Source organism: Dasypus novemcinctus, chromosome 26, assembly GCF_030445035.2.
Source record: "Dasypus novemcinctus isolate mDasNov1 chromosome 26, mDasNov1.1.hap2, whole genome shotgun sequence".
In the NCBI taxonomy this organism is placed as follows: domain Eukaryota; kingdom Metazoa; phylum Chordata; class Mammalia; order Cingulata; family Dasypodidae; genus Dasypus; species Dasypus novemcinctus.
The window spans coordinates 55,220,101-55,247,526 of NC_080698.1; the positions used below are offsets into that span (position 1 = coordinate 55,220,101).

At 49.9% G+C, this 27,426-nt stretch overlaps 1 protein-coding gene across 1 annotated transcript in view; it reads right to left on the bottom strand.

The window, feature by feature from the left end:
* ALDH1L1 (aldehyde dehydrogenase 1 family member L1) overlaps positions 1–27,426 on the bottom strand; it is a 60,877-nt gene that overhangs the window by 22,765 nt on the left and 10,686 nt on the right. The window contains exons 6-15 of the mRNA XM_058288577.1: positions 26,619–26,708; positions 25,529–25,666; positions 23,009–23,134; positions 19,555–19,646; positions 15,171–15,318; positions 13,147–13,266; positions 11,680–11,807; positions 6,990–7,140; positions 5,746–5,816; positions 1,568–1,673 (exon numbers count right to left, since the gene is read on the bottom strand). Of these exons, the coding sequence (XP_058144560.1) occupies positions 1,568–1,673; positions 5,746–5,816; positions 6,990–7,140; positions 11,680–11,807; positions 13,147–13,266; positions 15,171–15,318; positions 19,555–19,646; positions 23,009–23,134; positions 25,529–25,666; positions 26,619–26,708 (1,170 nt within the window). The remainder of the gene's footprint in view (positions 1–1,567; positions 1,674–5,745; positions 5,817–6,989; positions 7,141–11,679; positions 11,808–13,146; positions 13,267–15,170; positions 15,319–19,554; positions 19,647–23,008; positions 23,135–25,528; positions 25,667–26,618; positions 26,709–27,426) is intronic.

Below are 27,426 nucleotides of genomic sequence, written 5' to 3' on the forward strand. Positions count from 1 at the left end.
CCTTCTAAAGTCTTCTGGGTTGCCTCTGCCCACCACCCTGCCCTTGAGCTGACAGGCTGAATCCGTGTGGTGTTATTTCCTGGGTATGCTCGGCACTTGTCAGGGGTCTCTTTCAGTAGCTAGGTGTACCCCAGGGCCATGTGCAATTGAGGGGGATGGGGTACTACCAGTCAATGACCTTGACTGTCAGCAGTCCCCCTGGGCTGAAGAGAGATGGTTGTTGCAGTGAATAAATACACAAATGTAAGTAAATAAATGCATAATTTATTATACATATTAAAATGTTTGAAGAGTGCCTGACTCAGAGTTAATACTGTAAACATAGAAGTTTAAGTTTTGTTTATTATGCTATTGTTTATTATGCTATGCCATTGCTTATTATGCTAAGCCCCAAAGAAGCTGAGAGAGTGAGAATGACCTATGGGGTACAACGCTCAGGCCCTGTGTTTGAGCCCCTTCAGAGCATCCTTCCTTCAGCTCCTCTTAACAGGCAGGGTAGGGAGGGTTCTTTCCATTATACGGATGAGAAAACCACAGCTCATGGGCATTAGGGGAGGACTTGCCCAGGACTCAGAAGAGGAGGCCAGGGGCTGACTAGGAAGACTAGATCCCTGATATCCTGCCTCTAAGGACATCAAATGCTGCCACACATAGCTTCTCTGTGAGGGGTAGGGGTGGGGCGAACATACAGGTCCTCCAGGACTTTTGGTCTCTGAAGCCAAATGAGTGACCACAGCCCCAGCTTTATTGATAGAATATTCTATGCTGTCGTAAAGGACATGAAACGGAGTTTCTACTCCCTCAGATCCAGAGTGCTGGGATCCGTGGAGAAATCTGACTCTACTCACCCAAGCAGGTATAAGAACAAGGATGATTAGCCTGTCTCAACTGCCCAGTGGCTCCTAACGACAGCCTTGACTTCTTGATTTATTTTTAATTTTTATTCCTTCCCCTCACCCCCCTTGTGGTTGTTTGTGCTCCTGCCTGCTCTCTGTGTCCATTCGCTGTGTGTTCTTTCCTTGTCTGCTTGTCTTTTCTTCTCATCTTTCTCTTTTTAGGAGGCACCAGAAACCAATCCCAGGACCTCTGGTGTGGGAGAGAGGCACTCAATCACTTGAGCCACCTCAGCTCCCTGATCTACTGAGTCTCTCTCTGTCACTGTGTCTCTGTCTCTCCTCTTCATCACCCTTTGTTACGTCATCTTGCTGTACCAGTTCTCTGAGGCGTGGGCCACCAGCACTCCATGGAATGGGCCAACTTTTATCTTCACCAGGAGGCCCCATGAATCGAACCCAGGGCCTTCCATATGGTAGATGGGAGCCCAATCACTTGAGCTACATCTGCTTCCCAGCCTTGACTTCTAATGGATGCCGTGCCTCAATCCATAGAAAGGCCTGGCTCATGGAAAACTACCTCTGATCAACAGGACCCTTCTTCACCTGGAGAGAAATCTGGGCCAGTATGAGCAGAGGAGCCAGAGGGCATTTTCTGTCTCCTCCCTTCTAGGATGAACTCCTAATGATCTCTACCAACCCAAAACCCCTGTCCAGAATGAGACCAGACTCACCTGGGCAGGCTTGATCACCACTGTGTTCCCAGCGGCCAGGCAAGCAGCCGTCTTCCAGGAGAGCATCATCAGGGGGTAGTTCCAGGGGATGATAATGCCACAGACCCTGCGTTACAAAGATGCAGTCCTTCCTCTGTCTTCCAGAGGGGCCCTTCCACCTGCCTCCCCTTGTCCCACTGCTTGACATCTACGATGGTTAGGTTCATGGGTCAGCTTAGCCGGAAAATGGTGCCCGGTTGTTTGGTCAAGCAAGCAATGAACTAATTGTTACTGTGGGGACATTTTGTGGATTTAAATCAATAAGTTGATTGCATCTATGGCTGATTACATCAACAATCAACTGAGGAGATTGCCTTCAGCAATGAGAAATGGCTCAACCAATCAGTGAAGGCCTTAAAAGTGAAAGTGATGATTTCAGCAGTCAGAAGACAAAATTTCTACCTCTTCTGCAGCCAGCCAGCCTCTCCTGGGGAAGTCATCAAAAATGTCCATGGGACTTCCCAGCTTGTGGACTGCCCTCTGGAATTCAGACTTGTGCATCCCCCACAGTCAAGTGAGACAATTTTATCAAATCTGATAATCTGTATGGATGTCTCCTGTTGGTTCTGAGTAATACAACATCCCATTCTCAGGAGCCAGACTTCCTGATATCTTACCGAAGGTCCCAGTGAGAGACAGTTCATCACTGCCTTCTCAGCCCCTGGTCTTTCAGCAGGACTCCTGCCCCTAGCAGGGCATGGTGGCATGGGACCCCAGGCAGGAAGTCATTGGTAGGAGTTGGTGAGGTCTAGGAGCACAGCTGGGAGGGTGCTGTACCAGGCAAGATGGGGGATAATGAAGAGCAGGCAGGCATGATATGCACACAGGCAGGCTGGAGTGCCTGGGAAAGAGTCCTTCTGGACTTGAAGATAAGAACACAGGGTGCTGGGAGGAACTGAGAGGGGTCAGCTTGCAAGGCTAAATAGGCTTGTTCTGCTTTGCAATAAGGGATGGTGCCTGGTCTTTCAGTTTCACCCACTGGTCCCAGAGAAAGCCTACCGCCCCCACCCCCCCAGCTCCTGCCCATTTTAGGGCTCCAAGGAGAGTAGGCATGAAAGATGGAAGATTTGTCACCCTTCCTCTCAGGAAAGAGAAAACTCTTTACAACATTGACTCTTTTTTTGTTAGGAGGCATCTAGGATTGAGTCCAGGATTTTGTGCACGGGAGGCAGGCACTCAACCACTGAGCTCTAGCCACTCCCCAATGAGAGTTGGCTTTTCATTTGTTTGCTTGTTTTTAGGAGGTGTGGGGGACCAAACCCAGGACCTCGTATATGGGAAGCAGGTGCTCAAACACTTGAGCTACATCCACTCCCAACATTGACTTCTAAAGATTGTCATGACACTGTAAGGCATGGTCTTTATGTATGTCAGGGACAGTCTGCAGTTAAAGGAGGGGTGAGGGTAGAACAAACCTCCAGTTGGGCAGTTGTGACCATCACACCTCTGTGCCCTTGTCATTGGCCTTGGGAGAAGGCACTATACATTTGGTTCATTCACTCATTCTACAAATGCTTATGGAACACATAGTGCATGCTGGGAATGATGATGAGCACTGGGAAGACAGCAGGATAATTTTGGACAGATGTGCATTACATAGAGCAGAGAATGGGATTGTAGAATAGAAGGAGATGCCACTTGGAGAGGGGATGCAATGTAAGGCAGGCAGGTCTGGGGGAAAGGGGAAAAGTGGAGTTGGCCAGGAGCCCAAGGGGTGGGGAGCAGCAGAGGCCAGTGGGGTACAAGGATGGGACTGAGGAAAAGAGCTGCAGATAAAGTAGGGGCCACAGTCCACAGTTTGATTTCACTTGAGGTGCACTGGGAAACCACTGGGGAACCCAAGGGAGGCAGTGAAATGGTGTGAATTTCAGAAAGATCTGGTTTTGTGCTTTCTCCACATCAGCTAGGGAATTCTTCTCAGTTCTACAGCAGAAGCCTGCCCGGCCTTCGGCATGGGGTAACGGTGCCTAATGCCTCCTCCACAGTACTTGCTGTGTGCCAGGCCCTGGCCCAACACCTGACACAGATTCAGCTCATTTAATCCTCAAGACAGCCCAATGATGAGGGCACTATTTTTCCCATTTTAGAGGTAAGGAAATCAAGGTATAGAAGGGTAGGAACTTGCCCAAAGGCAGGGGGTCGAGCTGGGATTCAGGTCCCGTGGCTCCAGAGAGTCTCCTCTTCCTAAGAGGTTGACTGTGAGGTGGAGGAGATGAAGGCCTGAGGTTCCAAGGCTCACTGCCAATCAGTGGCACCAGGGCAGAGTCGATGGGTTTCCAGAATCTAGGCCCACCCGGTGCACAAGGGAGAACTGCCCCTCTTCCCTGCTTTAGGGCATCAGTTTATGTGCGAGGCTAGGGGCAAGGACACAGGACCTGATGTGCTAGGACTGGAGCAGGTGGGCAGGAGCCGGGGGCCTGGGTTCGCATCCTGCCGCACCTGGGCTGGCTGTGTGAGCCGGGCGTCTTCCAGGCCCTCTGTGGGCGCGATGGTGTGGACACGCCTTGCAGGTGATTGAGGGTCAGGGCCCTTGTAGAGTCGTGTCTAGGCCTGAGGGACACCAAGGTCCACCCAGTCCCCGGCTCTGCTCCAAGCCTGCTCCCCAGGGAGCGTCTCTGAGCAGTATCCCCTGTGGCAGGATTTTCAAGTGCAGCACTTTGACAGTTGGGATGCCTAATCCCATAGCGTGGGTGCTGTCCTAGAGCAACTCTCCCAGTTGTGACAACCAAAAATGTCTCCAGATGTTGCCAAGTGCCACCTGGAGGCGGGGGAGTGGGCTCCTCTGGAGAGGGCAGCTCTCGGGTCACCACCCTGGGTCTCCAGCCTGCCCCTCCCTGGGTTCCAGGATGGAAGGTCTCCTGTGTCCACAGCCCCACTGAGGGACAGGAGCCTCCTGGCCGCACCCCTCCTTAAAGGCCGGGAGTGCTCATCTGTGTTAGTTTCCAAGTACACAGTAGACATCACTTGAACACACGCCCCTTACAGGGCAGTCCCCTGGGGGTGGCTTGGGCCACATGCAGTGACTGTGGGACCCCTGCTCGCCCCATGGAATCCTGCACCAGTGCAGCGGCACCGGGCAGGTGGCCCCCGCTGCCTGGTGCTGATACGGGCGGGGCTTTCCCCTCCCCAGAGGTGCCCCCGGCCAGGCCTCTGCCCTGCGTTTACCTCCATGTCTACTGCAGAGGCCCCAGCCCGTGGCAGTGCGTTGGGAAGGTCTAGGGGCTGCCCTGCGGGTGCGTTCCTCACTTCAGGGCTCCTGGAGAGGCGCCTGCGCGGGCGCGCAGAGCTCTGCTTCAGGCCTCAGGCAGCCGCGTGATGCTCCAGGGATGGACAGCAGCAGGGGGACGCCAGTGCTTCTGGCATTTGCTGTCACCATCCCAAGCCAAGCTGCTGTGCCCTCTGGGGCCCGCACTGCTGCCCGGTGGGGTGTGGACGCTCAGGAAAGTGGCTGCCATGCCTCCTTTCCCAGGCTCCAAGGACCTGCCCCCCGCAGGGGTGGGAGCTCCCCTCCCTCCCCTTCCCTGTGGCTTCACTGGCAGACCCTTCTCATTGCAGGCGGGTCTGTTGAAGGAAGAGGCTTTCAGCTGCTGGGGCAAGGAAAACCCAGACCCACCCCGCGAGCAGCCGTCTTCTCTCCTGTCTGTTGGGAGCTTCTATTTCCCCTTCTGCTTAGTGCCTGATTACCTCCTTTGCTAATTTCTCCATGTTTTTCAGTTCCTTGTTATTTGTAGGAGTTCTTAATTTCTATGCACATCGATCTTTATACTCTTTGCAGATAAAGTCTTTGGGGTGCATCCTCCATTTCCCACCGCAACTCTGTCTGCTATCGGGTTATTGTGAAAATTAAATAAAATTATAAAGTGGTTAAAACTGTACCGGGCACACAGCAAGTACTTTACAAGGGAAAACTATTTTTATCGCCTCGACTCATGCAGAATAGGCATTTTTGTGAGGTTTGTTCATTCCTCCACCTCTAGCACATGAAATATTAGGTACTTAAGAGCCGGCAAATAAATAGCTGTTGGATAAATCCGTGGAACGGTGTTTTGAACTCGCCACAGGGTTGCTGTGCGGGTTACACGCAGGTGGGGTGGACAGCCCCGGTGTGTGTCCGGCTCCTGGCCATCGCAGCGACTCACCCGAGCGGCTCTTTCTTGGTGAAGGTCAGGTTGCGGTTGGGTCTGGCCTGGTTGATGGGGATGGTGGAGCCCTGGAAGAAACCCAGAGGGCCGCGCTACAGGAGGGCTCCTGCTCCTCCCCTCTGGGCAGCCAGCCTCCCATCAGGCCCCGGGAGGAGCAGGGGCCGCTCCGCGTCCTGACTCCCTGCCATCCGGATGGGCAGAAGGCCAGATCCACCCATCTCGCACACGACAGAGGAAAGCTGGGGAGCTCAGAGAGGGGCTTCCCGTGGAGCCTGGCAGACAGAGTCCTGAGGCGGGAAGCAGGTCCTGGTACGGGAAAGCCTCTGGGCTTCGAGATTTGGGCAGAGAAAGGGCGAAGGTGGGGCACAGGGGGGACACAGTCGTCTCTGAAGCTGAGAGCAGCTGTGCTGGCTAAGGAGGACCAGGGCGGAGGCTGGAAGAGGTGCTGGGCTCCACACACTCCGCAGCAGAAAGGGAGGAGAGCAATGGGGGTGACCCACTCCCTCACTGCAACGATGCCCCTGCTCCCCCTCAGCCCCTTGGGTGTGGGTGGAAAGGAGCTCACAGACCCCACCTCAGGTAGACCCCCAGTGAGCCCTGGAGTTGTGGGTCTTCCCAAGTAAGGGTTTCTCCATCCTTACCAACAGCAAAGTCTAAAATCGGTCCCCAGCTTCCTGGCTCTAATTGCTGGAACCTGGGAATAAGGTGAGCTATCACGCTCATGATGATGCTATGTTACATGGCAGAGTTGACTTTAAGATGGGGAAATTATGAGATTATTCATATATAATCCCTTGAGCCCCTTTAAAAGCAGAATTTACTCCCACAGGTGGCATAAGAAGACATCAAAGAGATGCAAAGCACCAGAATGATTGCAATTGCTGCCTTCAGAGATGGAGGGGGCCACAGGCAAGGACCAAGAAGAGCCTGTAGGAGGCATGAGCTACCCCTGGCTGACAGCCAGCGAGGAAATTGGACGTCATGGGAACGGACTCTGCCAAACCCCGAAAGAGCTTGGATGCAGTGTCTTGCCCATGCCTCCAGGTAAGAGCCCAGCCTGTCTAACACCTTGATTTCCAAGCCTGTCTGCACTTCTCATCTGGAGAACTGTGGGCTAAAAAGTTCCACTAAGTTGGTGTCATTTGTTTTGGTAGCAATAGAAGATTAATATGCTGCCCCTTGGTTTTCTCCTCCTGTGGACCTGGCCCCGCCTTGATGGTGGGAAGAGGCCAGGGCCCCACCTGGATCTTGTCACACCAGCCAGCAAAGTAGCGGAAGGTCTGGACGGACATGCCCACGTGGGTCTTCAGAGCCAGCGTGTAGACGGCCCCTGCATCCAGGGCCTCGATGGTGGCCAGCTCCTCCTGGTGCTGCTCCATGAGGTCTGCCAACCTGGCCGAGGGATGGAAGGCAGAAACGGGGGTTGACTGAGTCCTGGCACAGCTCTGCCAAGTCCCCAATCCCCAAGACGTCAGGGGACCCTTGCCTCCACTCTCAGCTCTGCCATACCAAACCCGGGGACCTCGGTTCTTCCATCCGTAAAATGGGATTAATAACATTTCTTTACCGGGTAGGTACATCTTTCCCTCTCTTGTCTTCCCTCTCAGTATCCTTCATAAATCTTCCTTTATAAACACCTGCAAAGGTGTTTCCCCACATCGGTAGCAGGCCACCCTTCCTCTCTTTGGACAGCTTTAACTAGAAGAAAGCGTGACTTTCTTCCAAGCACCAACCAAACCTACAGTTGAGTGTGGGGAAGCACGTCCTTGAAGCTGGCCCCTCCAGAGATGCAGAGGTGGCCCTCCCATAACCAGAGGAGTGTTAGGGTAAAGAGGCCAGGTATGGCACCCCCAGGAGGTCCATCCTGAGTAGGGGCATTCACCAATGCCAAGATCCTGACCGGCTAATCCCACCCAAGGGCCACTCTGGGGCCTGCCGCTGTGGGACACTTGTGAGTTGTAACTGAAGCCACCTGTTACAGAAGTGGGCTGAAGGTGCCCTCTGTGTATCGGTGCCAGGTGTCGTTTACTTCTCCATGGAAGTCTGGGCCTGTTGTTCAGCTCAAAAGCCCATGGGTGCCAAAGTCAAATTCTTACATAGACAATTGTTTTTAAAAATAACCCAGGGAAGCCGTTTTTAACCATTTGGAGCTGAGCTGCTTTGCATACCCTACAAAACTACACCCAACATCTCAGAGCCATAGATAGGATAATACCCTGCAGTTATAAGGCCCCAAGGTGCTTCGAGCCCCCAGAGCTCTCTCACCCTGACACTTCCCAAAGAGATGACTGCAGCACGTGGCCCTGACGTACCACCACCACCTGCATTCACATTCCCCTTTCCCTCTGCAGTTTCCCTTGCTACGCTTGCCCCAGACAGCAGCCTCCCGAAGGTTTCAGGTTGAGAGGGATCTTCTCTTGGCCCCACAAAGCTGCCAGAGGCACCTTCCATAACTAGCACGTTTGTTCCTGCCATCCAGTGGTCTAATATTTTTCTTGATCAGCTCTGAAATCTTCAGACTCGCCCACTCATGGACATGAGTGCGTCATGTCCCTAAGGGAGCAGGGCAGATGGGGGAAAGGTGGGAAACCCCAGCTCTGGAGGAAACCCTCAGGGCAGCGACCGCCTAGAGACAGCCCAGGACTCACTTCCCCACCGCTCCCTTCTCCTTTCTCCACCTGGTGACCACACTGATCTTTACAAGCCCCAAACCTAGCCCCGTCCCTACCTGCCTAAACCCTCCACTGAAACACCCCAACAGCTGTCCACTGCTCTCAGGTGGCATCTCAGCTTGCCTGGCCTTCCAGAACCAGAGATCTGGCCCCGTCTCTTTCACAGACCATGGTGCCGTCACCTTTATCCTTTGCCTGCTCACCCTGGCCTCACGGAGTCCTCAGGTAAGTCAGGGCCCCGCCTACCTCAGGACCCCTGGGTGCTGCTCCCTCTCCCACACTGCTGGGCCACTTCCTTATCGTCTGTGCCTCTTCCGGACTTGGATTCAAAAGTCAAATCTTCTAGGAAGCCAACTGAATCCCCACCGCAAAACTAATCACATCTCCCTAACATGTCCTTTAATCGCATTGTCTACCTTTCTTATAATAATATAATTACTCAGATTATTATTTAATCAATGTTTGCCTCTCCTTAAGCTGGAACCTAAGGGCAGGGATCATGCCTGGTTTACTGCTCGCCAATGTGTCTCCAGCACCCAGCTCTAAGTGGGCACTAGGTAAGCACCTAATAAATGTTTGTGGAGGAAAATGTATGTGGCTCAGGCAACTGCGCTCCCACCTACCACATGGGAGGTTGCTGGTTCAGATCCCAGTGCCTCCTAAAGAAGACAACAAACTGGTGCAATGGGCAGGTGCAGGGAGATGACACAACAAGAGATGTGGGGAGGAGAAACATAATGACAGACACAACCAAGCAGGGAGTGGAGGTGGATCAAGTAATTAGGTACCTCCCTCCCATATCAGAGATCCCACATTTGGCTCCTGGTGCCTCCAAAAGAAACAAGGAAGATGAACAAACACAGCAAGTGAAAAACAACAAGAGTGGGGGAGGAATAAATAAATAAAAATAAATCCTTTAAAAAAATGTTTGTCGAATTAAACTGTTAACTGAATGCGCACAAGGAAATCAGTAGCAGAGCCATGCTGTTGCCTCAGAAACAGTGAAACAAGGGTCACTCTCTGGATAAGAAATGCAATGTGTAAATCACTTTCTGGGAAGTTTGATACCAAATAGCAAAAACAAAGTATTGTGGCATTTTAAGGAAGAAGTTTCCACCAGCTATAAGGATAGACAATGCCAACTGTACGTGATGTAACTGTGTCATAAATCCAACTCCCAGGATACATAAACTACAGGAATTATCACTTGAGTACATTCTCTAGGAGGTCCTGAGAGGGGAGCTCTGCAGGACTGTTCTATGGTCAACTTGGTCAAGCTGGACATAGGTTTTCCAGAACCCCTTTTGCTGTAGGATGCCAAGTTAGAATTGACCCGAAGTGGTGTCTATCCCATGAAATTTGGGAGGCAGAAGTAAAGCAGCAGTTGTTACTCCCTAAAGATAATGGATATGGCCAAGGACATTCCCATGGATTCCAGCTTGTCCTCTCTCTCCCACTCTACACTAGCTCTTCTTCCCAACTGCTAGCCCTGCCCACCAACAGATCCTTGGCTGTAGACCTTCAGAAGTGGTTTGAACACAGAGGCAACAACTGTCCTTGGACTTTCCCACCAGCTTCTCTCCATGGTCCCGTTCTGGGAACTGGATATGACTTGGCTTCCCAGATTCCCCTGGAAGCTCCATCTTGTCCACCAAGGGTTCAGGAGGATTGGTTAGTCATGCTCTCTAACTCTCCCTTGGATCTTTCTTTCCACTTTCTCCCATAATTATATAATATCTTTTTCCTGTAATTCATTCCTTGTTCCATAATACCCATGGTAGTTCTATTCCTTGATTTAACCAGAGGCGCTCTGTAGCCACTGCTCTGGGAAATCCCTATCTTAGCCCACCTATTACAAATCTACCAAGCCTGTCTTAATGAGCTGTGGCAGAGCAAGAAGGTACCTCATTTGAGAAGACTGAAGGTTTGCACTGGCAAGGCCTGGGTTGCTAAGGATACCTCAGGGCCTAATTCTTTACTTCCAGCTGTGCAGGGGTGCCATCTCGCTATTATTGTAGATCATTAGAGTTGTTCCAACTCATTCCATTAGATGGCACCAGAGCACCTCGAGGAGAGGGCTCCTTTAAAGGTCTGTCTAGAGATTTTCTACGTGCTCTAGGGAATTTTTGTCATTAGCCAATGGCTTCCTAAAATTGATGATTCTTCAAGGGGTCTTGAAACTAACTTGAAATATGGCAGGCTGAACAAGCCAGACCTTTATAGCTCTTGCCTGCCCCAAACCCTCTGGTCTCTATTCCTTTTGGTAAAGCGTGCAAGCTCCCTCTCCGGTTCTCAGCTGCTGGGGCTGTCATGGTGTTTCTGACTCTGGAATAGAAACAAAAGCCATTCTGACCACAAGGCAAAGGCAAGGGCTTTCTCTCTCCAGACAATAAGCACATTCTGGTCAAATCATAAGCCAACTTCTGGCCTTCTGTGCTCCCAGAGAATAACATTCCAGTCCTTAAATTGGCTCAGAAGGCTTTCTGTGAACACTCATTGGTCCACCTGCCTAGCCCTCTTCCTTCTTCTCTAAACATCACCCCATTTCTTTGGGGGCAACTGCTCCTTCTCCCACTGGAGCTAGGTGGTTCGAGAGGAGCAGCCACATTCCCACCCTGAGGTCATAACCTAGAGCAATCACAAATCATTGCTGAAGACTTCTGAACTGAGACCAAGGGAGGAGGACCCTTTCCCCCTGTGGCTCTTTTTTTTTAAAAAGGAGAATATGAGCTTGGGGCAGCTTTGTTTCTGCCTTTGTGAAGTAAGAGTCAGTTTGAGCAATTACAAGCAGCAATAAATGAAGGAGGAGATTGGGAGATACTTCCTGAGGGGTCTGCCTTCCTGTCTTTTGATTACGGGAGCTGCCCACCCCACCCCACCCCACTCCAAGTCTCTTTGGCCTAAGGTAACTGAAGCATGTTACCTTGCTTGCATGGTTTCTACAGTACAAGCTGTATCATTCCAGCAAACCAATCTACCTCTCCTACATGAAGCTTATCCTTGCCTCTAGAGCTCTGCACCTTTGCATGTGCTATCTCCTCTCCTAAAGCCATTTCTGTCTGGGTAAATCCCTTCTGCCTCTGTCACTTCTTTTAAGAGCCTTTTCTGATCCTCCCAGCCAGACTCGGCCTCCTCAAGTGGGGACCCCCAAGCCGAGGTCTGGGAGAAGAGAACAAGGGAAACCACTTTGGGCCCACCCTCCTCTCTACCTCACAGTGTGTTGGAGGGGGTGATGGCTGACAGACAGATGAGCTCTTACCTGTACAAAAGCCTTCCCCGGTCCCGGGCACTGATCTTCCCCCACAAACCATTCTCAAAGGCATCCTTTGCAGCAGCCACTGCCTTGTCGACATCAGCCACCTGGGCCAGGGACACCTGGCAGATGGCCTGTGGCAGGAGAAGAGAGAGCCTCCTGGGCTTGGTGCTTCACAGACATCCTCCCACCCCTCCCCTGGCCCTCCTACTGTTGAACCCCAGTGAGCCAGGGGTGCCCAGGGACCAGGTGGGCGGGCTCAGAGGTGACACAGCCAGTGGGAGGCAACTGGAATGGTTTACTCCAGGAAAGGAAAGGCTGGGGGCCTTGGGAAAGGTTTGCATGCATTTCTCTAGAACAACGATCCTCTCTCCACATCCCCAAGGTGGCCCAAGCCAGGGCAGCAGACTCCAGCCGTAGCTAGAAGGCCGAGGGTCAGCTTAGGGTTTTTCAAAACCATGAATTTAGTAAGCCAGAGCTAGAAACTTTTTTCTTAAGTAGACAAAATATTAAAGGCAGATCCCTAGTGCTGCCCTCTGAATCCACTCTCAAGCCTTCTGCCACCCTGTTCTGGGCTCCAAGAAATCACCCAGATGCGTTGCTGCAACAGGCTCCTCGGCCCCTGGCTCTCTGTTGGATTTGGCCAAGGGGAGGTTGAGTGGAGGGAGGGAACGAGGTCCAGTATTTATTCTGTCAGCGCCCTCCTTGCAGGTGGCCGTGCCCTTTCTGCCAAGGCACCCCCTACACAGCTGCCTTATCCCTGTGCTGCTTTCTGCCGTTGCTCCTTCCATTCAAGGGGTGATAACACCTGCCCAACATTTCTGGCCCTGAAGGTACTGCACACTCTTATCTTCCCTACCTTTGTCAGTACTCTGTCTTTAAACTCCCCTCGAATTACCCATTTTGAGTGTGCTGTTTTCTTAAGGGACCCTGAGTGTTAAGAGATAGGATAGCATGGGATGGGATGGGATAGAAAAATATCTGTAAGTCTTGTTTCATGAAACTTTTGGGTCAGATATGTGAGTGTGAGAATGCAGGACACGCGTCCTGGGCCGTGAAGTACAATACTGAGTGTGACGATCAAGGAAGCCTGAAAAACACTGAATTCAATTTAAGGAAGCATTTCCTGCTGGGAGGTGGATAGTACAAATATTAGAAAAGGTGGGGCCCATGCCGGGGTTCTTGTTGCCGTGTGGAGCTGGAGGGGGGGGGCTTGCATGTTTCCTTTGGGGATTTTAACTCTGTTCCCAGCCTCTGAAGCAGACTCAAGACCCCTCAGAGTCCCTCCGGCCTCCCTCATTATTTTCTCTCTACTTCATTTCTACAGCAGGACGGGGTGGGGTGTGAAGGTCAAGGGAAGGCTGGGGGGTAACTGGAATTTTTTTGGGTCCATTCCAAAGACCAAGTCAAAATCTTGCACTCCCTGGGCCGTGGCCCCACAGCAGTTGGGGTGTGAAGGAGGCTGGTACTCACACGTCCATCTGTGGGGTTGATGGTTTCATAGGTCTTGTTGCCCTCGGCATCCACAAACCTGCCCCCGATGAAGAGCTGGTGGGGCATTCGGACAGTCCGCTTGTTCACTGACTGCTCCACCTGGGAGGAAGTCGTCCACACTGCATCAGCTGCAGGGCAGAGTCTTCACAAACGGACCTCAGTGACGAGCACGAGCCCGCCAGGGACAGGAGACACACGTGCTCACACACACACTCACGGGGACACACACGGAGACATACAGCAGACACTCCTAGGTTCACGCGCACAGCCTGCACATGGTCAGCCAGAGGGACACACACACTAACCCAGACATACATACATACACAGCTGCATACTTACAGATGCACACACACATTCACACACTCCCACACATACTGACGCACAAATAAGCAGAAATATTCGTAGTCTCAAACTCAGATCTGCACATGGACACCCTCGATGGGTGTCACATGCACCCACTCACCCAGACACACACACACTTACATGCTCACACACACTCACCCACCCACTCTCTCACACTCATACCCTCTCACCCACACACTAAGACACACTCACTCACACTCTCTCACATACACACACTCTCAGACACACTCAAACTCTCTTACCACACATGCTCACACAGTCACACTCACACACTCAGACACGCTCACACACTCTTCAGACACACACTTTCACACAAACACACTCTCAGACACATTCGAACTCTCATTCACATATGCTCTCACACACACACTCACACACGCTCACACTCACACTCTCTCAGACACACTCACACTCTTTCAGAAACACTCACTTTCTCACACACACTCTCAGACACTCATTCTCACCACACTTGTTCACACACACACATTCTCAGACACACACTCTTTCTCTCAGACACACTCACTCTCTCACACTCTCAGACACACTCGCACCCTCACGTTTACACACACACTCCATATACACTCTCACATACACACTCAGACACTGTCACCCACACATGCTCTCACACACCCTCTCTCTCACACTCACACACACTCATTCTCTCTCACACACACACACTCTCTCACACACCCTCACAGAACCAAAGGGCCAGCGCTCCTCAGGGCTCCTTCGCTGCCCCTGCCCCACCACCTTCCTCGCCCAGGGAGCCGGCGTGGGCAACGGTGGCAGCCGAGTGGAGAGCCATGCTGAGCGCACGGTGGTGACAGCAGCCCGCCTGGGCTGAATCCCTCTCCAGCGAGACGTCATCTGGTCCCTCAGCCTCCCCACAGGGAAGCCGAGAGGGTCAAAGCTATTGACCCTTGCAAGGTAACAGGACCGTGCACATACGAAGCAGCAGGCAATGCTCCTCATCGAGGTGGAGGGGCCACCGGACATGACGTCCCCCCCCACCAGTCGCTTTGCTATTGACCGGCATGTTAGAAGCAGGACGTAAGGTTTGCTCCACCACGATTCCACGCTGAATGCAGGAACTCCACTGGCCCCTCCTGAAATCTGTCACCTTCCCGTAATCCCAAGGCCGACCTGGAATCCACCCTGGCCACCTGTACTTTTCCCATCAGCTTTTGCCTCAAACTACCAGCCAGACAAATGACACCAAAGCTAATTTCTATGGGAACTGGTAACTTGCCAAGATACCCCAGGGAATATATTTTTTTTCAGAATTTCTTTTAAAAATAGATTTGCAAGTACTTCGCCCCACTTGTATATGTACAGGTTGAATGTATATGATTATTAATTTTCCTTGTTGGGCCCTAAAAGTCTCTATTTAATATACTGGTCCCATGTCTTGGGACTTAGAATTTAAGCCATAGACTGGGTTTTTGAAGGCAGTTTCCTCTGTCGAGTTGCCTTACTGCCCTGGCACTCACAGGCTATCCAGTACTGCCAGGGAGAGCTTGGGGCACTGAAGCTTGGGGCCCTGGCTTCTGGAGCACCCTGGTTTCCCTCATGTGCCACTGGAGATCCACAGGATGGGATACCTATAGTGTCACACCCCACGGAAGAGGCCCAGGACTCACGCAGTCAATGACTTGCTGGTCCTCTCCGTCTTCCCCTCGAAGCTTTCTCACTAACAACTGGATGAAGTCCCCAAAGGAGGTTGCCATGTAAACATCTTCGTTTTCTAACTCCAGGCCAGCACACAGCTCCTTTACTTCCTCCACCAGTCTGGAGGAGAGGAGATGGAAAAAGGGTGAGCACGGAGAGAACCTCCAGGGCACAGCATTGCTCTAGAATTATAACCCAAAGTATAAAGTAAATATCCATGAGTTCACATTGATATAAACAAAGGACTGAATCAATAAATAAACCGGGACGGGATAGAAAAAGCTCCTAATCTCCCATGCAGAAGAATTCCAAATAATTTATGTAGACACACCCCCCTCAAGGAGGGAAAACATAACTCCCACCCCTTAAATGTGAGCCACACAAAATGACTTCATTTCCAAGAGTTCAGCATGGAAAGTGGGAAAGAGAATAATTTCACAGTGGAGAAAACCTAACACATACTATCTCAACATTATCAGTAATGAGACATGTTGAGAGCAGGCACCCTTTTTTGGGCTTTTTTATATTTTTTTATTGAAGCATATCATTCATACATGAACATATATAAACAAGTACAGGAAAAGTTGTGAACTTAAACATGTATGTCATCATACAGGGCTCCTACACATCTCTGCACCACCGCCATCTTGCACAGTTGTGAAACATTTGTTACAACCTCTAAAAGGGAATCATCACAATATTAGTACTAATTATAGCCCATAGCTTAGACTGGGTTTATTTTTCCCTAGACCACCTGATTATTAACACCCAGCAGTAGGTATTCTTGATATCATGTGAGGAGAAGGGCACTTTACTTCTGTGGTCTTTCTCCCAAAAACCAATAGTCCAGTCTAATCATGAGAAAAACATCAGACAACTCCCTGTTGAGAGACAGTCTACAAAATACCAGATGAATAATCCTTAAAACTGTCAAGGTAATGAAAAACAAGGCAAATGTGAGAAACTGTCACAGATCAGCAGAGGGTAAGGCAACATGACAACTAAATGGATCCTGGATGCAATCCTAGGATAGAAAAGGACATCAAGCAAAACCTAAGGAAATCTTAATAAATTATGGATGTGCTTTTGTTAATAATAACATGTTAATATTGGTTCATTGATTGGGACAAATGTACCATTACTAATATAGAGTGTTATGTTAATGAAGAAGTAGGGAATGAGGTTTATGGGAATTCTGTACTATTTTCACAACTTTTCTGGAAATCTAAAACTATTATAAAATTAAAAGTTTATTTAAACATAACAGTGCTCTATGAGTTTGTGATGACTAATTAAGATACCCCATATAATAATCATCACAAGTATAATTTTTTAACAGTAAATTTTGTCTTTCCTGAGGCATTAACATGCCAGAATCTTATCTGTGTCCCCAATACTGGTGCACTGCTTCACTTGTAGTAGGTGCTCAATAAATATTTGTTGGAGACACAAGTGAATGCATAACCTCACACTGCACTCCCTGGTCACACAGTCTTTGGTGTCTCTTCCCAGAAGCCACATCCTTGTATCCTCTAGCAGGGGTTTGGTTTTTCTGAGTTTCAAAGAAGACCTTACTTTGGTCTTTGCTACATTTCATCTGGTTTCATAGGATCAAGACTCCAGCTTCCCACAGGGCTTTGTATCCTGATTTTGTAGCCCAGTGTATTCCTATCACTCCCAGTTTTAATGTTTTCTCAGAGGGATTGGTTGGCAGTATGTATACTCATATATAGCAAGATTGAATGGTCCAGATCCAAGCACCAATCCAAGAGCACACCAGCAAGACTTGTGTGTTTGCCAGTAAAACATGGAGGATGTAATGTCCTAGTTATCAGCCTAGGCCTCAAGAATTGATGCACACTCCCTCTCTCTCGTAGGATCCTGCTCCCACTACATGAACCACATGGCCCACTGAAGGATGAGAGTAATGTGGAACAGAGATGAGCCCTCCCAACTAAGGACATTCCAGACCAGCCAGTGCCCAGCTGATGGGGCAGATGCCTGCAGACACAAGTGAGCTCAGCTTACAACAGTTGAACCTAGCCAAGATCAGCCAAGCCCAACCCAAATTGTTGACCCACAGAACTATGAGCTAAATAAATGGTTATTGTTTCAAGTCCCTATGTTTTGGGGTGGTTTAATACATAACCCCAATGCTCTTATGACCTCAGAGTTGCTCTTCTGCATCAACTCCTCCCAAATTCCTCCCCAGAACTTGCCCCAGGATGGACTACATGCACCTCCTCCTAGAGTTACTATTTGCACAAAGCTTATTATAATATCATTAAAATGAGGAGGGAAGCCTAGAGCCAGGACAGCTTAGTGTTCTCCATACAGTCTCAGATGGACTTTCAATTTAGTCAACCTGTAGCTGTGTTCTTGGCTTATCCCAGGCTGGTGGGTTGTCAGGATACAAATATGAGCTTCCTCTTCATTTTTACCCACAGGTCTTGGTAATGTGTAAGTATTTCCTTGCATTCACAAGGGACTAGGTTTCACACAGTCTATTTTACTGACTAACCTGGACCACTTTTCCTCATCTAATTCTATGCATTCTTCTTCTGATTAACATTGCCCACTCTACAGTTCACAGCTCTGCTGAGGGAGCCAAAATGTGGAGGCCAGTTAAGAGTGCTTCTCTGACACTTTTCTGAATTCCATGTCAATGTTAAATATTAATGGAGAAGGAGATACACTAATACTGAAATTAATATGAATGACATACCCTTCCTTCTTCATTTTGTACATGAATTTTCTCCACTTGAGCACCACAGTTTCATTTGTGCCTTCTTGTAGTTCAAGAAACTTCTCCTCATATATGGTGGACATCTTGTTTTCTGCCTTCTGAGCCCCTATTTGACATACTCCTGGTAATAGCATTCAAATTTTCCAAGGGAAACGACCTTTTCTCCTCTTTCCACAGATATAGTGTAATTGACTCCACCCTTGGCTCCAGAGGCGGGCACATGACCTAGGCTTGGCCAATCAGATCCTGCATCTCCATATACATTTCCTTGGCCATAATTGGGGGACATGACTCCATCAGAGCCAGTAAACTTTAAATCCAGACATAATGCTGAAATTAACAAGGAAAATGTCCCTCTTTTCACTGGGAATGTTGAAAAGATAAGAAATTAAACTGGTGCTACTGTGTTGCCATATTGTCACTATGAGGAGAAACCCTGTCCCCAAATTAAACCAGCAAAGAGGCAACAGATGTTGAGAGTGTAAATAACATAATTTGAGCACTCAGAGTCATCAGCCATGCTTAATGAATATATATATATTCACCTACATACAAATATATATTCACATACATACATACAGATAGGCTTCAGCCAGTTTAAAGTAAGTTACTGTTGCTTGCAAGCAAAGGTGTTCTAACAAGCATCTTCCCCTTTATACAAATTAGAGCTTACCACTGCTAAATGATAATTCATTTGAAGTTCAAGGCAGGTGAATTTCATCTTTGGTGATAGACTGTCTTTGTGATGTGGGGAATTTGACTGGAAAGAGGTGAGGCAAGAGAACTTTCTGGGGGAAGGCTAACATCTATATCTTGATTGAGGTGTGAATTATACAAGTCTATATCTTGTCAAAACTTATTAAACTGTTCACTTAAAGTCTGTGCATTTCCCTGTGCATAAATTATGCCTCAATATTAAAAACACTGCGGTCATGATTCCCTCATCCCATCCCACTCCCCAATCACATACACACTGCTTGATGGTACCCCCTGTGATGTTAGAGTCATCTCATGCTCACGCTCATTCCTCTTTCCATCACACCTCCAATTTCACTGTCAATTTTCATATACAGCTGCAATTCTTTGACTCTTCTCCCATTGAAAGATGGGGTTTAAGCCCCTCATCCTTGAGTCTGGGTGGGTATGTGACTGCCTGTAGTTATCAAGTCCAGTGGAAGTGATGTTAGGTGACTTCTCAGGCTTGGCTATAAATTGTGCTCCAGTTTCTGCATTATTCAGCCACCATGTAAGATGGAAGCCACCTACAGCCTGAGACTGCCATGCTGGAGCAGCCATATGAAGGGGTTCCAGTTGGCAGGCTCAGCTGAATGCAGGCCCAAGACATGGGAGTGGGAGTGAAGAAGTCATCTGGAACATGGGTTGTCCTACCCCAGCTACACCAGCTGCCAACAATTCAATTTACCCCCAGCTGTTCATGTCTCCCCACTGACCCTGCACACCTCTTGGAGTAGAGGAACCATCCTTGCTGAGTCTTTTCTGAATTCCAATTCTTGATATCCAGAGGCTTAGCAAAATGATGGTTATTTTATGTCACTGAGATTTGTGATGATTTGCTACTGGTACAGGGGCTCCTCTACTCCTGACCTTACCTCACAACATCCACAGATGCAGCCCCTGACTTGAAGAAATCAGTGGAGTCATCAACTTCCATGATGTTGGGGAGAATCCTTTGCCAAACACTCTGAAAAAATAAGACTCCATGAGAACATGGTTCTCTGGGGGGACGGGAAGCAGGTGCTGAGCCAGATGACATCCCTCATGGCTTGATGCCAGGTGTGGGCTTCTTTCTGTCCACTACATGGTATTGCTCCTTTCCAGGGTGGAGTGACTATCTCCCCTGGGAAAGTAGGGGTTTTCTCAAGCCCCAGAACCTTTAGGCTCTGGTGTTGCCACACTCATGCTCCACCTCATGCTGACTCCCAGCTGCTCTGGGACCATCTGTCAATGGTCCTCAATATTATCAGCAGAACAGACCTACCAGAACTTCCTGACCTCCTGAAATCCCCACCTGCACATTCAGGCTCACCTTCATCTAATCCACCCATCAATCTGGATTTAGGTTGTGACCCCAGCATGAACCTGTCACTGAAGAGTGGGTGTAGTGGTGGAAGGGAGAGCAAAGCAAATATTAGGAGCATAGGTGTTAAGCATGGGGCAATGGCAGAAAAGGGGATGGTGCTTGTAAGACTGGTTTTTGTCCTTACAAGACTGGTTTTTGTCCTTACTTAGACATTAATACGTGTGAACAAAGACATGTCATCCTCCCTCTATCCTGATGCCTCTGAAGAGGCAGCAATCCCTGGCCAGCCTACTCAGGGGGCTGGAGAGAAAATGACAAATGTGGAGAGTGCACAGTGATTGCACTGTGATGGTTTATCTTGTGTGTCAACTTGACAAGGCCACGGAATCTAGTTGTTGGGTCCAACCCTGGCCTACTTCTTGCTGTGAAAGTAGGTCATAGATGGGATTCACATCTACAGTCAGTTGGCTTTCAGTAAAGGAGAATACCCTTGAAAATGTGGGAGGACTTCATTCAAACACTTGAAGACCTTGAGAGCAAAGAACTGAGGTTTTCAAAAAAAAGAAGAAATTCTACCTCAAGATTACACCATCAACTTTTGTCTAAGTTTTCAGGCTGGAGGCCTCCACTATGGATTTCAGACTTTCCAGCCCCCACAATCCCTTAAAATAAATCTCTCTTTAGATATAGATGTAATCTATATTTATATCCCTATCTACATAATATCCTGTTGGTTCTCTGAAGAATTCTGACTGACAGAGTGGTCACTACCCGCCCAATCATGATTCCTGCTTATAGATACATCTCCTCTACTTGTCAACCTCCACATTCAGTCCCATCAGACAATCCATTCAGGTCAAAGAAGGTACAAATGTTCTTGGGGACTTGTCAGGAAACTCCTGACTATGCCTGGCCTGGTTCCTACCCTCTGGCTAAAGTCCAGGCAGTGGCCAGTCTCTGTCCTGGTGTGGGGAATAGCAGCAAGCCATGAGCACAAAGTCAAGGCCATCAAAGGACCAGACTTTCTGCAGGGATTTTTTTTTAACTTAACTTCTTGCTGGCCCCATTCATTTTGTCTTGGTAAGGTGTCAAATTTTTGTCTTTTCCATTCAGCCCTTAAAAGATGTCTTCAGGGTCTGGCTCTAAAAAAAAGACAACCTTAACCCATTCTTATTGCCACTGAACTATAAGCTCCAGAAGGGCAACCTGCCTAGTTGGCTCTTTAGCCCATGACTGGGTACAGAGTCTGCACCAGAGCAGTTGCTCCAGGGATATTTTTTGAATAAATAACTATAGGCCATTTTTGGCAGACCTCCAAAATGATCAGCTTTCAATTAAGGAAGTTCTTGACTTCTCAGTGCCCTGTGGACCAGTGCAAACTCCTTGTTGAGGATTGAATCATGGCCCCCATTAAGACATGCCAATACTAAGCCCTGGTCCTGTGGATGTGAACCCATTTGTAAATGTGGCCTTCACAGACATTATTATTAGTTAAGGTGTGGATTCATGTGTGAATAGTGTCTCACATGTGAAAGAGTATTTAGATGAGAACAAACTGAATCAGAGAGGGTTCTCATCCGTATGACCAGAGTCCTTATAAGGAGAGTAAATTTGGGCACAGTCAGAAGCCAGAAGTAGGAGAAGTCAGTGGAAACCAGAGGACCTGATGCAAGGAGAACAAGATGACCAGGTGACAGAGGATGGTGGGAAGGAACACTACTGACGCAAGGAGAAAGCAAGCCCTATCAAGACCTTGTTGTTGGACTTCTAGCTCCCAAACTGTGCGATAATAAATTTCTGTTGCTTAAGGCAATCAGTGTGTGGTATTTGTTATAGCAGCACCGGCAAACCAGGAGAGTCTTTATGTCCATCCCTTGCTGCCTCCTCCCCTCTGTACACATTATATCACCCCAATCCTAGGCCTAGCTCTGCTGACTCCAGTTCGTCTCTTCTACCATGTCCCTTGTCCCTGAACCCACGAGCTCCTACCACACAGCCCTTCTTGCAATTCCCTTAAGCACAGGGAGCTCCCTCACATCTCAGGGCCTCAGTGTCTGCTGCTCTTTCTGTTTTAGAGTTCTTCCCCCAGAGCTTCTCTCTCCATTCAGGTCTCAGTTCAAATGACTCATCCTCAGAGGCCTTCCCTGATGGTTCCTTCTAAAGTTGTACTGCCCCACACCAGCCTCAACTGACGTCTTTCCCATTACCCAATTTCGTTTTATTCACAGCACTTCTCACTGTCAGAAATTATTTTACCCATTTGCTGGGTTGCTCATTGGCTGTCCATGAGAATGTAAGCTGTTCACAGCAGGAGCATTGATGACTGTCAGATTCCTATTGTGTGGTGTGACATTTAGTAGGAGCTCAATAACATGTCTTTAAATTAAATGAACTAAACAGTTGAATAAATAACTGAGTAAATGAATGGCTGAAAATTTCACCCAATGTCATCCATTCAGTAAGGCTCAATATCCATGCATGACTTTCAAGAATAGGGAAATGGACAGAGGGAACAGGAGGGACCAGGAACAAATTCTGGGAAGTGACTGTTTACCCACTTTAGGCTAAGAAGACTGAGTCTGAGAGAGGGACGTTCTCTCTGTGGCATCACATGAGGACAACGTCAGATGGGAGTCCAACTCTGTTTGACCACAAAGCCTGTGCTGGTCAGGCAGCCTCTTTTGGAAGGCTCCAGTCTACAAATTCTCCTCCCAGGACCATGGGACTTGGCACCTTATTTTTCAGCTATTCCAGGAGCTTCCATTTGTTCACTGTTAACAATGAGTCCTCAGAAGAGGCAGACTCAGATGGCCAAATCCCAGGATCCCAGTGGCAGAGGAAGGAGAGACAAGAGGACATCAGAAAACCCCAAGAAAGAATCATCTCTGAGCCCACCATTGTGCCTGGGGCCACCACACATATCCATATGAGGAGTACATGGCACAACTCGAGAAAATGCTATGCGCAAATACACATCAGTGCTCAACCTGCCAGCAGACAGTATTCCAAAAGGCACCTCTTACCCGCACAGCCTCCGCAGTGACCAGCTCTGCCTCAGTCAGCTCAAGGGCACTCTCCGCTGATCCCTTGAAGAAGTGGGAGGCTGGGATCATCTTGCCATCCTCCAATTGGATGTTCTTCACCAGCAGCTGCAAAAGAAAGGATTTCCCAGTTATTGTGGTCAGACCAGTGATAACAGCCAGGTCAGGGATTACAACCATTCCCCTTGGGGTGCTAGGCTGGGCACCCTAATCCTTACAATGAGGAAGGGACATGGAGTCTAGAGTACTGATGAGTTAAGGAGCTCTGAGAGGTGAGGTTACAACTCAAAGGAAACTACAGAATAGATATCAGACATGTGGTGTCCTGCCTCATGGCTCACTTTTCCCTTTCAGCCACTCCACCACTACCACTCTCTCACTTTTTATAAAAGTGTGTAAATTTCATTATTTCTATAAAAATGAAGTACACTCATTGGGAAAATGTAGGCACTACACTGAAAGTCAATCAAGACAGTAACAAATTGTTTAGTCTACAAGTTCTCATCCCAGGACAATGGAGCACCTAACTTTTCAGCTCCCAGGAGCTTCTAATTCATTTGTCCATTGTTGACATGGAGTCCCTAGAAGAGTCAGACCCAGGTGGTCAAATCCGAGGGTCCCAGTGACAGAAGAAGAGGAGAAGGGGACATTGGAAGTCTCCAAGACAGGATAGAACCAGCCCAGCTCCCTAACAGCCCATGGAACTACCTGGCAAATCATCAGAGCCATGCCCCACCCCAGGCACACAGAGGTAGAAAGAGGAGCTGATGGACTCATAGATGGATTGTAACATCTATCATTGATAAGAGTGGTTTTATAAGAGCGGCACACGCGATATGTGGTCTAACAAATCTGGAGCTGGGTTCCCCATGATTTTGCCTACCCCAACCCTGCTGCCTTTTAAAGATGTTCTGGAGTTTTCTGGGAGCTAAAGCCTGGCCAGAACTAGCTGGAAGTTCCTAAGAAGTGCTCCAACCAAGGGTCTTTATAGAGTTTGCCTTGCTTTGCTTTGCTTGTCTCTGTAGATACTGTGGCAGATGCAGTCAGCAGGCACTTCTGCCCAAATGGTGCACCCACCCACCTACTGCAAGTGTTGGCTACTAATGTCCTATACCTGCACCTTCTCCAAGGTTCTAAGACAGGTCAGAGCTACTAAACACAGAGAGGCCAGGAGAGATGTACCTCAATTGCCCCTCCACCCAACCACAGAGTCAGCCATAACTAAGGACTGACTATTGTGGGGGGGGGGGGGGGGGAGGGTAATAGATTTAATTCACACTCCAAAGCTCCCCATGGGATCAGGCTGAGGCTAGACTTTCTCCATATTGTGTGTGTACTTCCTTCACACAATTTTCCCAAGACCCCTCCCTCAATGAATCATTTGCACAAGAATTTCCATCTTAAATTCTACTTCTAGGAAACCTGACTTAAGGTAGATATTGTCATTCAATGGCATCACTCTGTCTTGAATACCTAAGCCACCCAACCATTGAAAATCACAGGCATCAAGAGCAGCCAGTCAGTATCTGAAGGCAGCCCATGCAGGGTGGGCACCCATGATTGAATTCACTCCAGTCCCAAGGAAACCCACCCCACACTTCATTGGCTCTGAACATGCTGAGATGGCCAAGGGTACAACATCCATGGAGTTTGTTGAAATTCCAAAAAGTACTCAAAGACCCCATTCCAGTATTCCCTCTCTCCCTATCCCTAGTATCTTATGTAAGAAGTAAAAATCTAGACCATTGTCCAGAATGAGTAGTAACAGCAGAATATCATAGCTAAGAGGGTTGGTTTTTGAGTCAGAATATTAGGGTTTGAATCCCATCCCTGCCATGCACAAACTGGGTGATCTTGGGCAAGTAATTTCAACTCACTGTGCTTCCATTTCATCATCTGTAAAATGATAACATGAATACATATCTCATAGGGTTGTTGGGAAGATTACATTTAATACATGCAAATAGTTTTAAAACAGTTCTTGGCACATAAAAAGTACTCAAAGAATCACAGCTATTTTTATTCGTTTCAGAACCTGCTAATACTAATAACAGCTTACACTTACATAGAGCTTGTTATGTGCCAAGCATGCTCTGAGTGTTTGCATGTATTAAGTCACAGAAAAGGAAACTGAGGCACAGAGGTGAAATGACCACGCCCAGTGGCTCTCAAGACACTTAGCAAGACTGAAAGGAGCCCCAGCGTTCAGGGCTCCCTGGAGAGAGCTTCTCCCTGACTCTACGCTGTGACACCCACACCAGGCGCCCAGCTCCGAGGTGCCCATTAAGCAAGAGCAAGTGGGACCCAGGCTTCCAGTAGCAGGGGTGTGGTCAAACCCCACCAGGTAGGCCATGCTCAGGGCCAGCCCTGCACGGGGGGGCAAGAATGGGGCTCCCCTCCCTCATGGTGGGGTGTCACTCTGCCTCGTTTCTCCACAGGAGCCTGGGCTCTGCCTCTGGGGTCGAGACCCCAGAAGGGGCGTGGGGACAGCAGGGCAGTTACCATTCTGTCGTCATTCCCAAAGAGGAGGAGTCCCGCTTTGGTGACCACCCCCGGCCGGTGGGCTCCTGGGATGGGCAGAGCTTCACCCTCCGCCACCAGGCCTGAGGTGCTCAGCGTCGAGTTGAAGAACGTCAGCTTCTGTTGAGGAAGGGTAACCGGAAGGCGCAGGTGAGGAGAGGCCTCTCGCGCAGTCCGCCGGGGCTGCTGAGCGGGGTAGGGAGGTGAAAGCCCAGGGGACGACCAGAAGGGAAGGCACATGAGAGGCCCAAGAGGGCCTTGGGCCCTGCCTTGGGGCCACAAGCAAGTCTGGAAAATAGCAGTTGCGCTGGGGAGCTGTTGGCGGGGCCGCCTCCATCCCACGCGCCCCTGAGAACCTCTGCATCTGCCTCTGCCCCGCGCTTTGGAGAAAGCCTGCGCAGCTTTCTGAGCTGAGCCCATGGGGTGAGGCTGCCTCCCTGCTGAGGCTCCCAAACACTGGCAAAGGGTTTTGCTGCCAGGGCAAAGGGTCCTGTAGCAGGGAGGCAGCAGGGAGGCTCCAGGGGCTCTCCAGGCATTTGGCTGGGGCTGGGGAGCTTGGACGGTCTAGGCCGGGGTACTGGCTGCCCAGCGTGGAAGCTCAGACCCCCTGCCAGAGCCCATCAGCCCCAACTCAGAGTGCTAAAGCCGGAGAGACCCCGAGCACCCCGTCTTCAGCATCTGACCTGCCCACTGCCCCGCCCCTGGCCCTCGCTGTGGTACCCCTCCCCGGCCTGAGGCTTCAGGCTGTAGCGCTGGAGGTCACGTCCAAGTCGGAGCAGCCAAGGCTGTGGTCTCCAAGAGCCCAGGCATGAGAGTCAAAATATGTAACCGGCAAGTCAGAGAGCTACAGGGACCTCAAGCTACAACACACATTGACTCTGTAGTTACTGGATGGTGGATCCGTCTGGAAAGTCCTGGGGGATGAGCCACGGTGGCTAGAGGGTAACGGGGTGGGGTGGAGGCATCAGGGCCATGGCTATTTACCAGCCAGGACAAGCACGTGTGGATATTTTACAGGCAGCGGGGCCACGCCACACGCCTGGCTGAATTCTAGCCCCAGGTGTGTTCCTACCTGCCCACAGGCCTCGGCCCAGGCGCCCGGCACCTTGTCGTTCCCGCGGATCCAGTTATGAATGGCTTCTGCTGGCTGGTCCCAGTTGATCTGCAGGAGGGGGGCGTGTGTGCTCAGGGGGTCTCGCCCCCTCCCTGACCCTGGACACAGCACCTCCCTTCCCTGGAGCCTTGGGTTCAAAGGTCTCCATTCTTCTGCCTCAGGTGAGGGGGCTACTGTGAACTGGTGACCCCTAGGAGTAGACAGACCCTGGCCCAGGAGTCAGGAAAGCCGGCTTCCTGGGGCCTCTCCCTCAGGGGCCCCCGGTTCTGAGTGCTCTCTGACCCTCAGTCTCTTGCAGGCAAGTAAACCTCAGAACGGATTTCGGAAGATAATGTTCGACTGTTGCGATGACGGCTGGGGCCCTACACAGAGGCCCTGGCGTAGACTGAGTTCTCAGGCCCAGCCCACAGGGTCCCGCCCAAGCTTCCGCAGCCCACAGAGCTCACGCAGACCCCCACATGGGACCCCAGGATTCCTGAGCGAACACAGCCCATTCATCCCCCAAGGGTCCCCCACCCCAACACAGTCCCAGGGAAGGGATTTTTCTCTCATCCCAGGCACTAGGGCTGACGTTTTATTTCCCACCCACTCTCCCTGCTACAGCTCTTCTACCTCCTTGGGGGGCCCTGCCTGCCCATTCTCCTAATGGGGAGCCGGGATGAACCCAGAATGGACCCTGTTCCCCACCTTCCAGATGCTGGTTGCCGTCCACCCCTCCACGGCTCCCCGCCTGCTTCCCCCCCGCCCCAGCTGCCCTCTCTCCTTG